At 48.5% G+C, this 14,390-nt stretch overlaps 1 protein-coding gene across 1 annotated transcript; it reads right to left on the bottom strand.

Annotated features, from left to right (window-relative positions):
- Positions 1–4,085: 4,085 nt before the first annotated feature.
- Positions 4,086–11,123, bottom strand: Sstr2 (somatostatin receptor 2). Its single transcript, XM_004630060.3, has 2 exons — positions 10,919–11,123; positions 4,086–7,061 (listed from the first exon to the last, which is right to left on the bottom strand). Exon 2 carries the CDS (start codon positions 6,975–6,977, stop codon positions 5,862–5,864), a length of 1,116 nt encoding a protein of 371 aa, XP_004630117.1. The 5' UTR covers positions 6,978–7,061; positions 10,919–11,123; the 3' UTR covers positions 4,086–5,861.
- Between the last annotated feature and the right edge of the window lie 3,267 nt (positions 11,124–14,390).

Genomic DNA, 14,390 nt, shown 5'->3' with positions numbered 1-14,390 from the left:
ATGGCATCTCTAATCAGGACATCCCTTTTCTGCTTTCAGACACCAGTATCCAAGCCAAAGGCAACCCACCCCGGCCCTCCCTTTGATAATGCCAGGAAAGAAAAGAGATTGAGAGTGAAGTCTGGCCTTTCCTGCCTGTTGCCTCCTGTGTCTCCATGCTCTGAAGCTGAATCTCTGCCGTCAGCTCTCTAATGCTTAAAATTGGTGCCAAATGGGAGGCAGGTGTTCCTTGTGCCGGGCGACCTGGCCAGAGCACTTATTCTAATGACATTATATGCGCTTCTCGTCTCAGGAGAATCAATAGTGCTTTATAGTTGGCTTGCTTGGGTCTTGGTTAATATTTAGCTCTGTTTTTAAGCACAGTCCAGATAGATACAACCAGAGACATTTCCAGGAGAACAAATAGTATCTGCCGGAGCTCAGCCACAGCTGAGTGGAAGAAGGGGTAGGCAGGGCTTGGAAGTGGCCGTGAGGGCGGCAGGGGTGAAAGCCTGTCCTTGAGCTGCTGTTCCCAGGCTGACTGGTCACTGAGTCAGGAATGGCGGCTACCGGAGTTTTTCTGCTGTGAGTAGAACACATTCCCTGGTGGCTACTTTTTACCCGAGCCAGGAGAAACAGTTAGAAGATCTGCCTAGGAGAATGCTCCCAGAAATTCGCACATCAGAAGCAAAACAAGCACTTAGGTAAAGCTTTGCTTTGATAGAATGTTTGATGGGAAATTTAATGTTTTCGATTGTAGCAAAGAATGTGGATGGGACAAGTGGCTGATTACAAATCATCACTTAGAAGCCAACTATTGTGATTCCTAGGATAATACACACTTTAGAAACATGAAGCGGGCTCTCCTGACCATAAACGGAACACGTGGACCCTATTCCCTTTTATCAGCCAGCCTCACGTTCCTGTCTTCCTTCTGTGGTCGCTTCAGTCTTCTTTGCATAGTCATTCTCGGAGCAGGCTGGGAACATGTATCTCAGCAGCCCTGCCGGCAGTCAAACCATATGCATTCCCATCACGACTGTCCTATCCAGGGCAGCTGGGGGTGCAGGCCTGGGCAAGCAATGCCCATGTGTTTAGTGTAGGTGCTGCCGAAGCAAACTAGCAGTGGCCTAGGATAACCTGAGTAAGCAGTCAACCTAGTGCATAACCAGCTCTGAAAATCCCATCCACCAACCCACGTTTTCCTCTTTGTGTCCCATTTTCACCTTCCTCTGTCTTTGCATCCTAAGTTTTCCAAGCTCCACCAAAGTCCCAAGTCCAACTCCAGTGGTACTCAATGCTGGAATACACTCGGGCATTCAGTTCGGGCCATGTTGTCATATCTTCCCCAGTACCTTTCTCACTAAGCCCGCAGGGGTTTAATCAGCTCTTAACTGCCTATGTTAATGGAAGTGGTACCCTAAAATCAGTGGGATACATTACCGTTTATCCTCTTAACATCCACCAGATTTATCCTCATGATGTTGAGCTGCAGCTGATTAAATTTTTGAATTAAAATTGCAGTAGCATTTACATTAAAAAAATTATTCCCTCTTTTGAATAAAAGAAAATCAGAGAGCAAGTCATCCTTGAAATAGATATTTCAAAAGTAGAGAACACATTTCTAAGTGGAAATGCTACTTCTGATATGGGGGGATGAAATTCCCAAGTTGAAAGATACCTGGGCCGAGTTCATGTTCTCTAAAACTGAAGAATGAATTTTAGGAACAACGTAGATTAAGGGCAGAAAATATTCATTGGGGGAAAGAAAGCTGTTGTCTGAGAGAAGGACAGAAGGGGGACCTGAGTGGGTTGCCCAGAATCTGCCATTTTTATAGATTTTTATACAGCAAAACTATGTGGTGAGGTGGGTCTAAGGTGGAGCCTGTTTAGAATATCAGTCCCTGATGCCATCACTAGGAAAGTATGTAGCTGCACTTGTTTACTCTTGCCTTGGGGTCTGGCCCACAGTAGGAGTGTCTGTCTCTTCCACAGTTGCCAGGTCATCTTGCCTTCCCTGTTGTCTCCTTGAGGACAGCTATAATGTCTAACTTAGCTACCTACAACATTTCCACTGACTGCTTACGTGGATGGAATTATAACCTCAATCTTAAAGACCCCCCCCCCCTTTTTTTTTTGTTTTTAACTGCAGGTGGTCAGTCTGTTGATGAATGAAAGCCCCAGGTCATCCCCAGGTACTGGGGACATGTTTGGTTTTTTTTGTTGTTGTTGTTTTGGTGGAACCGGGGATTGAACTCAGGCCCTTGAGCTTGCCAAGGAAGCGCTTATTCCACTGAGCCATCTCCCCAGCCCCTACACATTTGATTCTAAGGTTGCCAATAGCTATTTTGGAGGCTGGTTCTCTGGGCACCAGAACATGCAGACTATAGGATTGTACTTGACTGCCTTGACATTTTTTCTACCAATTCTTGGTCTCTTGGAATTATTCCCTTAGGTAAAAAACCAAAACAAAACAATACAAAAACGCAACCACAAAGACCCAGCACATATTCAAAGACCCTAGTATTGTAGACAGCTAAGTTAGGTAGAAGGATTATAGGTGGTCAGGTGATAGTGGGCCCTTGAGGGAGTTAGGTACAAAATGAGAACACATTGAATTGCGGGTGGAAGCATGTTCATTGAAGGCCAGGCCTCAAGACAAAGATGGAATGACTGCATCTACTTCCCCAGGGATAAGCATTAAGGATTGATATTCTAACAGGTATCAATCAGCTGGGTGGGGACTGAGACCTTGACTCTTCCCTTCCAGGAGAGGTCCTTGTTCTTCTTTCCATGTATACTTGCTATGCAACTCGCTTTCTCATTGGATCGATGTTAGTTACCTAAGTGATTCCTACACTTGTAATCTTATTGGTTGATCATTTTGGTTCCACCTTATACCCATCTCATGATTTCATACCCACCTCAATTTTGCTCCATAAAACTTGCTTTAAGAAGTGGACTCATGGGCAACTCACTTTCTGGTCCCCCTTCTGTGTCTCCTATACAGAAGCTATCTTTCCCTCAATAAATATTTTCTCCTCTGCACCTCTTGTTCCTTAGAATTCATTCTTCAATTTTGGGGGTGCACAAACTCAGAGTATTGGATATCCAGCAGATTGGGAGTTATACTTCCAATATGAAATGTTTTTCATATCATTTGGAAGTCCTTATGTCATTAACCGTCACTGGGAAACCTCATTATAATGGTAAAATTGAGTTTATAGTGTTTCTTTCTTTGCTTGTTTTTATTTTTAAAATGTCACTTTCCATTAGATACAACTGCCAGGGAAGGAGCCTGTAGCTTGCTGAGCTCGTAGCTACCATTGCCTCTAGTGATAGTCTTGTAACATCTGGAGAGGGTCTCACACTGTGCCATGCTATGCCACAGTTAATCTCCAGGGGTGGACAGCCACTGTTCTGCTGGAACATGCAGCTTGCTGGGATCCTAAAACCAACGCTGGTTAAAGAAAAATAAAAAAGTAGTTTATAATAAAAGAAGACAATTTACCTAAAGATGGGAAAGGAGGAGAAACAAGATGACAGCTTCTCAGGAGCAGTAGAGAGAATTTGAAAGTGAATTGCTTGTGGGTTTCTTGTCTGCAGCTCCTTTTATTCAGAACTTTGACCCGTGTAGGCTCCTAGAATCTGATTGGGTTCCTGGCTTGTCTTTCATCCTAGCCTTGGGTGGCCTTTCCCTGTCCTTTGGTGGAGGATAAGGTTATGGGTGGGACCTTATGGGCAGGTGATCACGCTAAAGGATTAAGTGAAGGGGAAGTTTGCCATTGTACTGTTGATGGAGCTACCTAAAAACTTCAGGTCTTCAGTTCTCTGTCTTCTCCATTGCTTGAGTTCAGCAGTTTTTGTCTTATTCCTCAGAGACAAGCTGCCTTTGCACTTCTAATTGCTAGAGTCTTCCTGCAGAGCTTTATTAATTTTTAATAAAGTTCAGTAAGGCTTTCATCCCATGTTTTCCCTCCCTACAGTACCCTGGTCCCTAGAATGTGGGATTTTACCACGTGCATTTGTCCATAACAACTTTCTCCATAGTCTTGTTTCATAATTGCACTTCTTACTTTTGAATGAGTTTATTTGTCTATCATAAATCAAATTGAACATGTTTCTTAAACCACAGTAAATACTTTGGGGAATGAGGTGAATGATATAGGCAGCAGGAATGAAAGCAGTGCATTAACACGGAAGCCACAGGTGGGACACTTAGTCGTTCTGACCTTCAAACAGCACTTGCTTAGATAGTCAGGAGAAGAAAGCTCATTTTTAAATATGGTAAAATCTATATGCCAGATGTTAAGAGTCATACTTTCATAGAAACCTGGAGATGATGGCATCTTGCAAATGCTGGGTGTATGTTTCTTCAAAGCCCTGGCAACTGTGATCAGTCGACAAAATGGGACACTTTCCCTTCTTATCACTTGTGTACAAACCTCTCTACAGTTTGAGCAACAAAAGTCCTCTGTGCGAAGAATCTCAGAGTCCATAACATTAAACATATAATGCTTGAAATGTATACAGTCAGCAAAGAAGGGCAGGTAGCAATACTGCCAAAGGCTGGGGCTCCTTTCAACACGCACACACACACACACACACACACACTCACTCACACTTACACCTGCACACTCCCCATGCTGAATATTTATTGGCCAATATGTGTGTTTTTGTTTTATGAACAATGTCCTTAGATCTTTAATATGCATAGTGATTTTCTAAAAGCCTAGTTTTGTATAAAATCCTTTTAAAAACCCTTTGAGGGGTTGTTGAGTTACATTAGAAAGCAGTGTCCAACATTAAAAGGAAAAAAAAAACTTTCTCATAGTTTCTCATAAAGGTATAATTTTGCTTCGTCCTCACTTATTTTCACAGTGGGAAGGAGAGAAAATTGTTTCCCCACGAGAATCAGAGTCTTTTTATTTTTTGCCTTTCAGGTTAGTGACTTTTCCTCTCTGTGGTTTCCTAAAGACCAAGCCAACCTGAGAAGGAGAAGGCAGTCTTATCACAAAGCCAGCTTCGTCTTCATAAATAGTGACTGATGACCACAGCTGCTGACGGCCTGGGGTGTGTGCGAATAACTGATTACACCGAGGAGGAGGAATCTCGTGGATTTATATTTTGGGCCACCAAATATCTTCTCCCATCTCCTGAATTGATCTAACTTCCCTGAATTTAATGAAGCAAACACCCTAAGGCACAGGTAGCTCCTGTGAGGCTGGAAGTGTATACAGTTTAAAAAGGGCCCCTCCTAAAAGAAAAAAAAAAAAAAAAAAAAAAACCAAAGTATTTTACTTTCACATTTTTTTTTTTTAAACAAAATCATGACCGTATGCCCACACTGCCAGAGAGAGCCCTGAAGTGTAAGGGTTCATTGGGTTCATGCTAAGTCCATTTCTTTAGTTCCATATTGTGGTGAATGTCTATGCACAGTTGACTTTGCTACTTGCATATGTGCATGAAGAAAATGAAGGTAGCAACTATACAAAGAATAGATAGGAATAATACAAGTATAAATATCACAACACAAGATTACATATTGGTTTTTAAGCACACAAACACATGAGTAGGGTTTTTTTTCCTATTTTTGTTAAGCTTCAGCATTTCTCAAGGTCATACCCAGGGGTGATCTCCTCTTCTCCAGACTTTTGAATTGTCTGCCTGGATTTAAATGTCACCTTAAGGGGGAGGTGATCAATGTGATATGTTATCATTCAATCAGACCAGCTCTGACCCTGTTCTCTGTACTAGGCTCATGCTGAGCAATCCTTTATTCAAGAAGTCAGAGTGATGGGTGGGAGGAAGAGGGTCTGAGAATAGAGCCCACTGCCCAGGGGCAGAGCTTGGCTTCTCTGTGCTTTTGTTTTCCAGGCAGTTCAGATACTGGTTTGGAGGTCTCCATTGAGGAGGGTCCTCTGGGTCTCTGTGGTCTCGTTCAGCCGGGATTTATCCTGCTTGCTGTCGCTCCTTTCCCCATCATCTGTGCCACCCACCTTGACCAAGCACAGGACATTCTGGAAGCTCTTCTTGAAGTTGTCAGATAAGAAGGCATAGAGGATGGGGTTGGCACAGCTGTTAGCATAGGTGAGGACCACCACAAAGTCAAACATACCTTTAAGGGCTGGGGTGGGGCTGATGGCCACAGAGACGGAGGAGACATTGAATATGTAGAAGGGGAGCCAGCAGAAGATGAAGACAGCCACCACAATGGACACCATTCGCGTGACCTTCTTCTCAGACTTTTTCCTCTTGGAGGAACCCACTCGGATTCCAGAAGACTTCACTTTGATGATAATGAACAGGTAGCAAAGACAAATGATGGTGAGGGGAACCAGGAACCCTAAGATGAAAGCGTAGATAATGAACCCTGTGTACCATGCCCCAGATTCACCTGGCCAGTTGATGGTGCAACTGCTTCTCCCCCACTGGTTGCTCCGAAGCCCAGCATATATCATGATAGGCAAGATGACCAGCAGAGAAACTCCCCACACAGCCACATTGATCATCTTGGCTGTCCTGGGTCTCCTCCACTTGGCCGACTTGATGGGGTGGACCACAGCCAGGTAGCGGTCAATGCTCATGACTGTCAAGCAGAAAATGCTGGTGAACTGATTGATGCCATCCACCGTCATGACCACCCGGCAGATGGCCTTGCCAAAGGGCCAGTGGACCAGTGCCACCTGCATGGCCAAGAACGGGAGCCCTAACATGAAGAGCTCATCTGCAATGGCCAGGTTGAGGATGTAAATGTTGGTGATGGTCTTCATCTTGGCATAACGGAGGATGACGTAAATGACAAGCGTGTTGCCACACAACCCAATGATACAGACTACGAAGTATATGAATGTGAGCACCGCATTGCTGGTCATGTCATAGTAGGGCTCTGTCTGGTTCGAGCTGTTGGCTGCCACCCCAGAGCCATTGAGGTCAAAGGGAGAGGCCAGCCACACTTGGCTGCCATTGAGGGGCTCGTATGCCATCTCCATGGTCATTCTGCCTCGTGGCCTAGAGCCAACCAGCCAGAGACCTTATTTGCCCCGCAGTGAGCCCTGAAGGCCAAAGATCCACTGTAACATCTGGAAGGAAAGAAAGAAGATAGGCCCATCAGTCACAGGCTACTTAAGCTCTCCCGGCTTTCTCTGTTTCTGCCTTGTCCTTGTAGACATACTCTTAAACCAGGAAACACACCATCCTTTCACATCAGTACGACAGCTGCCAAACCCTCCTTGTCCTTGTGCAGACTTTTAGAGTCCCTTTTCCATAGTGGGGGAATGGCTTGGGTTCAGCCATCAGTTTTGGTGACACGTGTGGGGGGATGGCTGGGGCCTTGAGAACACATACTTTGACCCCTCAGTCACTGTCTGGTTCAAACTGCAAAAAGGCAGATTGGAGGATTTCAGCCCCTAACTTGGGGTGGGAGGGTCTGACTCTGGCACCCGGGGTCTTTTCCCTGTGAAGAAATCCATGCTGACTTGCTGCTGCTTGCTGGGAAGTCTTTCCGTTCTCAATCTTTGAGCTAGAGGAACCCAGACCTTAGAGTTATAACAGTCTCAGTCCCTCTGCTGAGCCCATGTGGCCTCGTATCTAGCCCTTTGCTGCTCAGACTCCTTTGTTTGAAGTGGGGAACCATGGAAGGTCTGGGAAGAGGCCTACCATTTTGCTGAGCTCATAACTGGAACCTCTAAGTTATCCCTCCCCCTTTTTGCTTCCACCCTCTCATTATCTTCAGTTGATTGAAATCTGCCTACACAGTGAATCAATTTATAATCTTCAATATTTGAAATAAAAGCCTGAAGCTAGGCACGGTGACGCCTGCAGGAGGAGGGCTACTCGTGTGTGGACAACCTGGGCTACATAGTGAATTCAAGGGCACTCTGAACTGCATAATGAGAACTTCTGCCCCCTTCCTTTAAGAAAAAAAAAAAAAAGTGTGCATTAGTTTAGGCATTGTCTGTTCCATTTTTGTTTCTCCAGTCCCTGATACTTGTCACCTCATGTTGAGGACAGCCAGTTCCTAATGTCCCTGACCAGGGTGCTGCTCTAGAGTGTTTCTTATCCCATCCCCCAGAGGTTTGGCTGCAGTTCCCAGATTGCAGATGAGGACCGGAGCCTGGTGAGGGACACACAGTCTTTCTAGGTGTGAACAGAAGGTTCCAGAGACAGTGCATTCCTGCTCCACCCGTCCTCCTGGGAAGTGGGATATTATCCCCATTTTAAAGATAAGGAAATCAAGACTTAGAGAGTTTAAGGAGCTTGCACTCATAGTTGGCAGGTTGGGATTGGAACACAGGGCCCCTGGCCCCACCTCTCTGCTTTTCATCAACACATCTGTTTCTCAATAGACTTGAAAATGAGTGGGTGATAATTGGGCTTTGGTTTAAAGCAACTGACTCCTGTGTTACCTGCATGCTTGCTGAGCAAATAATTATAATGCTGTTGCTTGACTTAAGATAGGTGACAATGGATCATCCCATACTTAAATGACTTATCTGTAATCATTGGAAATACGTGGCTGGGAGCCTCTTTGTGTGGCACAAAGATGTGGCTGGTGTCCTGGAGGGAGTGATAATTCCATAGGGGAGACAGCGGGGAAACCAACTCAAAGAGGGTGTGAACAGCCTGGAGAGGTCAACAAAGGCTGTAAGAGTTCCTTTCTTTCCTAGGGATTTAAGGAGGCTTCACAGGAGGGATTTTTGGAGCTGGGTCTTGGGTGTATGAAGAGTGAAACAGCAGGACAGGGCAGGAAATCAGTCCAGGGAGAAGGGAGAGGCCAGCGGGTGGTGTGCCCAGAACACAGGCGGAAGCATGAGGCTGCCTGACACATCTCCCTGAGCAGGGCACTTTTCCTGGTCCCTGCGAATGGATGAGACAGTGAAAGCTTAATGCTCGCAGACAAAGCAGGTGAAGGCGGTTTAGGCAACAAGTACTAGCGCATCCCTGCCCACCTGTGCTTGTGATTCACGCTGTCCTGCCAGGCACACTGCTTATTCTTTTTGTGCTCGTTTCCCCTGTCACCAGTATCTGCAGAGTCTGGGTTTTGTGGCCAACCTATTTTGCCACCAAGTATTTTGGGGACTTGGGATTTCATGTCTGTTGGGTAAAAAAACCATAAGCTGACAGCTAATACAGAGGCTGTAAAGAAGCTGTCTTTAGTATCCTTGGATTAATTTATAGACTGTTTCCACTATTGTTCTTAACCATCTTATCGGTTCTTTAATTCTACTGATCCAGAATTCCATTTCAGCTGGCTGCACCTGGAGGAGACATCAGCCCTCAACCTTGCTGCAGGGCCATGACTATGCCATGAGCCATCACAGTCTAACATGAAGGCTACACTGAAGCCCCCTGGGGCCACAGAAGCCCTGGCTAGATCTCTGGGGGTGCGATGATGTCGGGGATGTGGGGGAAGGGTCAGATGCTGTTTTCCAGCCCTGTGTTTTTCTCCTGGGCTAAAGTGCTTTAGGGTCAGGTGTTTTTTGGTTTTTTTTTCTCCTAAAATAGGCTGAGAAGCCTGTTCAAGAGGCAGCAAGAGATGGGATTCAGAGCTCTGGCAGAGGTCGTGGCAGCTAGGGAGCCAGTCTAGAGCTGGGTGAGGCTGCTTCAAGGAAGAAAGGGGCTCAGCTTCCGGTGAGTATCATTTAGCCAGGAGCTCCGCTGTCTAAGGTCTCCGGGTGACTTCTGCTTCATGTTTATCTCGCAGAGAGCGAATTCTAAATGCCAAGCAGTCAATACTTGTTGAATTGTGGTTAAATTAAATGTACCAGGAAGTTTCATTTTTCTGCTTTTTTCGTTTTACCAGCTTAAGAGTTGTTAGCTACCTGGAATGGACTGGTGGTTGGTTTACTTGGAGCTTAAGTCCAGGCTCTATTGAAGAGGAGAGCAGCGACAGTGGTCCCTTCCTTTATCCTAGAGCAGTAGTGAGTGATGGAATGGGACCTGGTATCAGCGTGGGCCTAAATCCTACTTATTCATAGTTGGGGTCTTCCCAGCAGCTTTCCCAATTCAATTCCCACTCCTACCTCCCTTCCAGCCTAGCGCTAGGTATCTAGGGAGCTGGAGCCAGGCCCCCCACTGGAAGAGAGACAGCAACCCAATATGGGCCACCGCCGCAATAGAGCCCCTAGGAAAAGTCCTGGTGTTGACCAAAGGGGGTGGGTGGGGGAGGGCACTCAGGCCAGCTGAGCTGGAGCCCGGAAAAATCCTCCTTCAACTCTGAGACCTTAAGGACCAAGGATTCCGGAACGATTCCCTGCCATTTCGAGGTAGAAGAAGGGAGAGGGAACGAAGGCAATTTGTGTTAGCATGTCCAGCCTGTAAACACAGTGAGACGGAGGTTCCTGGGAGAGTTGGAAGCTACTAAAGTCGCTTCCCCGGGGGCTTGACCATTTCCTTGCGTCCCTCTCTCCAGTGTAGGCAAGCTAACGTCTCTGCCCAGAGCAGAAGATGCGACCCCACGCCAGTTGTGTCTACCTCCCCAGCCAGGAGTGGAAAAACCAGACAATCCCCTCTTCTTTGCGCCTGGTGCCCACAGACCCCCAGGGGCGCACCGACACAGCCCTCCCACCGGCCTCTCGCTTCTTGCTCCAGGGCTCTTTTGCAAGTGGCTCGGAGAGAAGTTGCCCCCATTACAGCTGCTGCTGCCGGACACTTGGGCTGCAGGGCATACGCCAGGCACGCACAGAGGCTGTGTAGACCAACGGCTCCTGCAGCTGCGGACCTGCGCCAGGATCCCCTGTGGCTCATTCCCACCCCAACCACGCAGTCCCTCCCAGCAGGCACCGGCGCTGAGAGCAGCGCACCTGGACTTGGGCTCCCTGCACCGCCGGGCACACGGTCTCAGGGCAGCTGCACACAGGTGCCCAGATGCGCTTCCCGCTCCCTCCTCTGTGCCTGCTTCTCTGTCACACACAGCACACACGCACCCACACCTTACCTTGGTTTTCCGCGGCAGCTCCTTATCTGGTCTCGCCAGCACCCAGTAGCTGTCCCTTACTGGCCTGGGTGCCAGGGAGCGGAGCAGCTTGGCAGGTGCCTGACGCTGCGCGTCCTCGCGCGGCTCCCTTCCCCTCTTCCCTCGTGCGCCGCCAGCGCCCCGCCGCGGACCGGAATCCCCTTAGCGGGTGGCCTAGCGAGCGAGCTCTGGTGGCTGCGCCGCTCGGACTGGCCCGGGCGGCCAGAGCCCCTCGGCACATTTCCCCACAGCCCCCCCCTCCGGTTACGTCACGGCGGCTTCGCTCCGCCCGCAGGTCCTGTAGGAGGACCAGGGCGAGACCTGCGGGGAATACTGCGGGAGGCTGCAGGCTGAGCTTGCGATACCCAGGAGAGGGTCAAGAGGGACCCGCTTGCGTGGGCGTGAAGGACGAAACGATCCGAGTCTCTGCAAGACTCGCGGGCGAGGACACGCGCAGCTTCTCTTCGGATCTTACAGAACTGATTCCCTTTCCCCAGCACATTCCAGGCAGCTGGCGTGGCTGCTGGGGACGGGGTGAGGTCCACACTGGCCCTGGGACCTCTGTGCTTTTCGCTGTCACACAAGTTTGCAAAGCGGCGTCTACCATGGGTCAGCCCCGGTTGCAAGTTGCAGGGTGTGAGCGAGGGCAAGGGTACAGAGCGAAGGGACGGGGAGGAACCCGCTTCTCCATGCAGCTGCCGACACAGGCAGGTGTGGACCTGCACCTGGGTCCGGAGATGCGGCAGAGGGCCGAGTCCCAGGGGCCCGGCTGTCCCACTGCTCTAGTCTGTCCTGCAGCAGCTGTCTGCGGACGGCATCGCCACTGCCGTGCGCACTGCCTACGTGCCGTGCCGTGCCGTGCCGTGCCGCTGTGCTAGAAGCAAGAGGGAACCGGCGAGAGGTGGGTGTTGGGTCGCAGCTATTTATTTTTTATACGTGATGATTCAGCCTGTGTTCCAATAGTTTAATAAGTCATAATCAGTCCTGCAGCCTTCCTTTCCTCGCCCTCCTTCGAGCACACACACACCATCCCGGGTGCAGTTGGAGAGGGTGGAAAATCAGAAACGGAGCCCAATTAGCTGTCTCCGTGGGCTGAGCTGCCTGGATCTGTCCATCCTGCTATCCACTTATCAGTTCGCCAGAGAAAAACAGAAGTCCAGAAGCTGTACAGCAGCAGGTGGAGCGGGAGATGAGGGGGGGGAACCGGCAGGTCACGTGGCAGAGAGCTGCTTGTACTCGACGACATGGGGGACTTTGGTTGGCCTCTTGTCTTTTTGAGCTGTTGGTCAGCCAGAGGCTCCGGTGCTAGAAGGAATCCAAACTAGCGACTGTCTTGACATTCCAGCCAACCTGGGCTTCTTCTATGTGGAGGATAGACAGGTCAGGGTGGGAAGTTCCCTGGAAGAGAGGTGTGTCCTTCCCCCCATTTCCTGGAAGAGGAAGAGGTGGTCATAGAATTGAGCTCAGGCGAACTCTGTCTCCTCTGGTGGCAGTTAGGAAACCTATTGCTACCTCTACTTTAAAATCCATGACTCTGATGGTTTCCAGGGTAAGAGTTGGGCAAAGAGCCAGGCAGCCCCCATGATACCCTTGAATTCCTGTCCCTCGTACCATGTTGTCTTATAAATGTTCTTAAACCATTGATAATATCCATGTATCATTAAAAAAAAAAAAACACCTTATAACCACACAAGAAACAAGCCACTGGCCATCAAGCCCTTCCCCCAAGACATACATGGCTAGTCTAATGGGAGTTTTATTTATTTATTTATTTATTTTTATTAATGTATTTGGTACAAGGTCTCACTACGCAGCTTGGACTCCTAGTGATCTTCCTGTTTTCTGCCTCCCCAGTGCTGGGGTTACAGGCGTGCACCACCATGCCTGGTCTCAGCCAGCTCAGTGCACTCTGGGCAGGGGCCCACGAGGCCAGTGGGGTGGGGGATCAAACCCCTGTCCCTGTGCTTGCCTAAGCAGGTGCTTAGACCACTGAGCTGTCTCACTGGCCCTCTTATGGGAGTTTTGTACATGTACAGCGGCAGTTTTGATTTTTTTTTGGGGGGGGGCTTTTTAATTTTAGTATGTGTCCCACCAGAGAAGCCAGCAGCTCCTGGAAACTCAGCTGAATAGCCACCTCCACCTGTGGCAACTCAGTGAGTGGTTGTGTTTCTCTCTGCTTTTGAGCTTGGGTGACCAAAGTCAGTGAACTCCCCTCCTATGCAGGGAGTAGGAGGCCCATCCCCCCTGGACACCTGTCCTTCCTGCAGCTCGCTGAGTGGGATCTGAACATATGGATCACTTTGATGGGAGAAAAGATGTCACTTAAACAGTGTTCTTATTTTGTCTGGGTCTAGTGCTCCCCTGCCTTTCCCTCCTCCAAAGAGCTGTTGGACTTCGCTGCCTCCTGTGCTCAGCAGCCTGCGTTGCCGTCCCTTCTCTTGACTCCTGCCTTTTTGGCTTCTCCTCAGTCTTCTGCCAAGCCTGGGCTGCTCTTGCCCACACAGGTCTGCCTCTCCTGCTTCTGCAGCAGGGTCAGTAACTAAGTAACAAAACGCTGAGCCAAAAAAAAAAAAAAAAATAGAGAGAGAGAGGTTGGGAAGGAGATAACCTCGCCATTGGCTTGTTTGATATTTTACAGCAATTAAATAACACTTTTTCCCTTTTCAACACTTATCAGAGGGACAACAGACAGCAGGAAATTAAGAACAGGGCAGGACAAAGGGCCAGGAGAGCGCTCAGCTCCTACCTCGGGAGGTACGCTGAGCTCACTCCTGCTTTGAGAAGTTCTCGGCCTGGGAGCTCCGCTGTGAAGACGCCAAACTCCCAAGTAGGTCATTATGTCTGGTGGGCTAATAAGTTAGATGGGAGAAATTGTTGCTTCACCATCATTTGGTGGAGGTAAGTATCACAAGTAAGCTTAGAGGAAAGTGAGGGAGCTCTAGGAAGGGGCTAGACCTGTTGGGAATGCTAGATACCAGTCTACGCCCCCAGTGTGGTTTTTATTGCCTCTAGGGAAATGCTGAGGATGAGGTGCTCCTCTTCTGTGATGGGGAGAGAGTGATGCTCCTGTGGTCCAGCATGATGAGCCTACAGAGGGAGAGAAGGTGTTCGGCACGTTTCCTGAAACAGTCCCATTTTTAGTTATTCTGTCCCTTGTCTCCCTTTAAGCCATCTACCTTTTACCAAAATTGAAAGGTGAACTGGCACATTTCATCTCCAGGATGGTGTCTTGTACCAGGTGCATTAGAAATCCTTTCTGATACCGTGCAACCTGGCGTTTAGTTCAGAAGATGGCGGTGGTAGTGACTCTGTTTGAAAGTGTGGCTCTTTGATGTAGTGTGTCTGGAAAGTCTCTGAATGCACGGGGTTGATACGAGCTCCTCTTTGCTCTTCTTCCTCTCCCACCTCTTGATGGCTGTGGTCTAGCTTGGCACGTTGCTCTTCTTCTCCATTA

This window comes from Octodon degus, unplaced genomic scaffold, assembly GCF_000260255.1.
Source record: "Octodon degus isolate 3935 unplaced genomic scaffold, OctDeg1.0 scaffold00033, whole genome shotgun sequence".
Lineage (NCBI taxonomy): Eukaryota > Metazoa > Chordata > Mammalia > Rodentia > Octodontidae > Octodon > Octodon degus.
The sequence above is the reverse complement of the archived record's forward strand: the minus strand, read 5'-3'. Positions and strand labels throughout refer to the sequence as shown.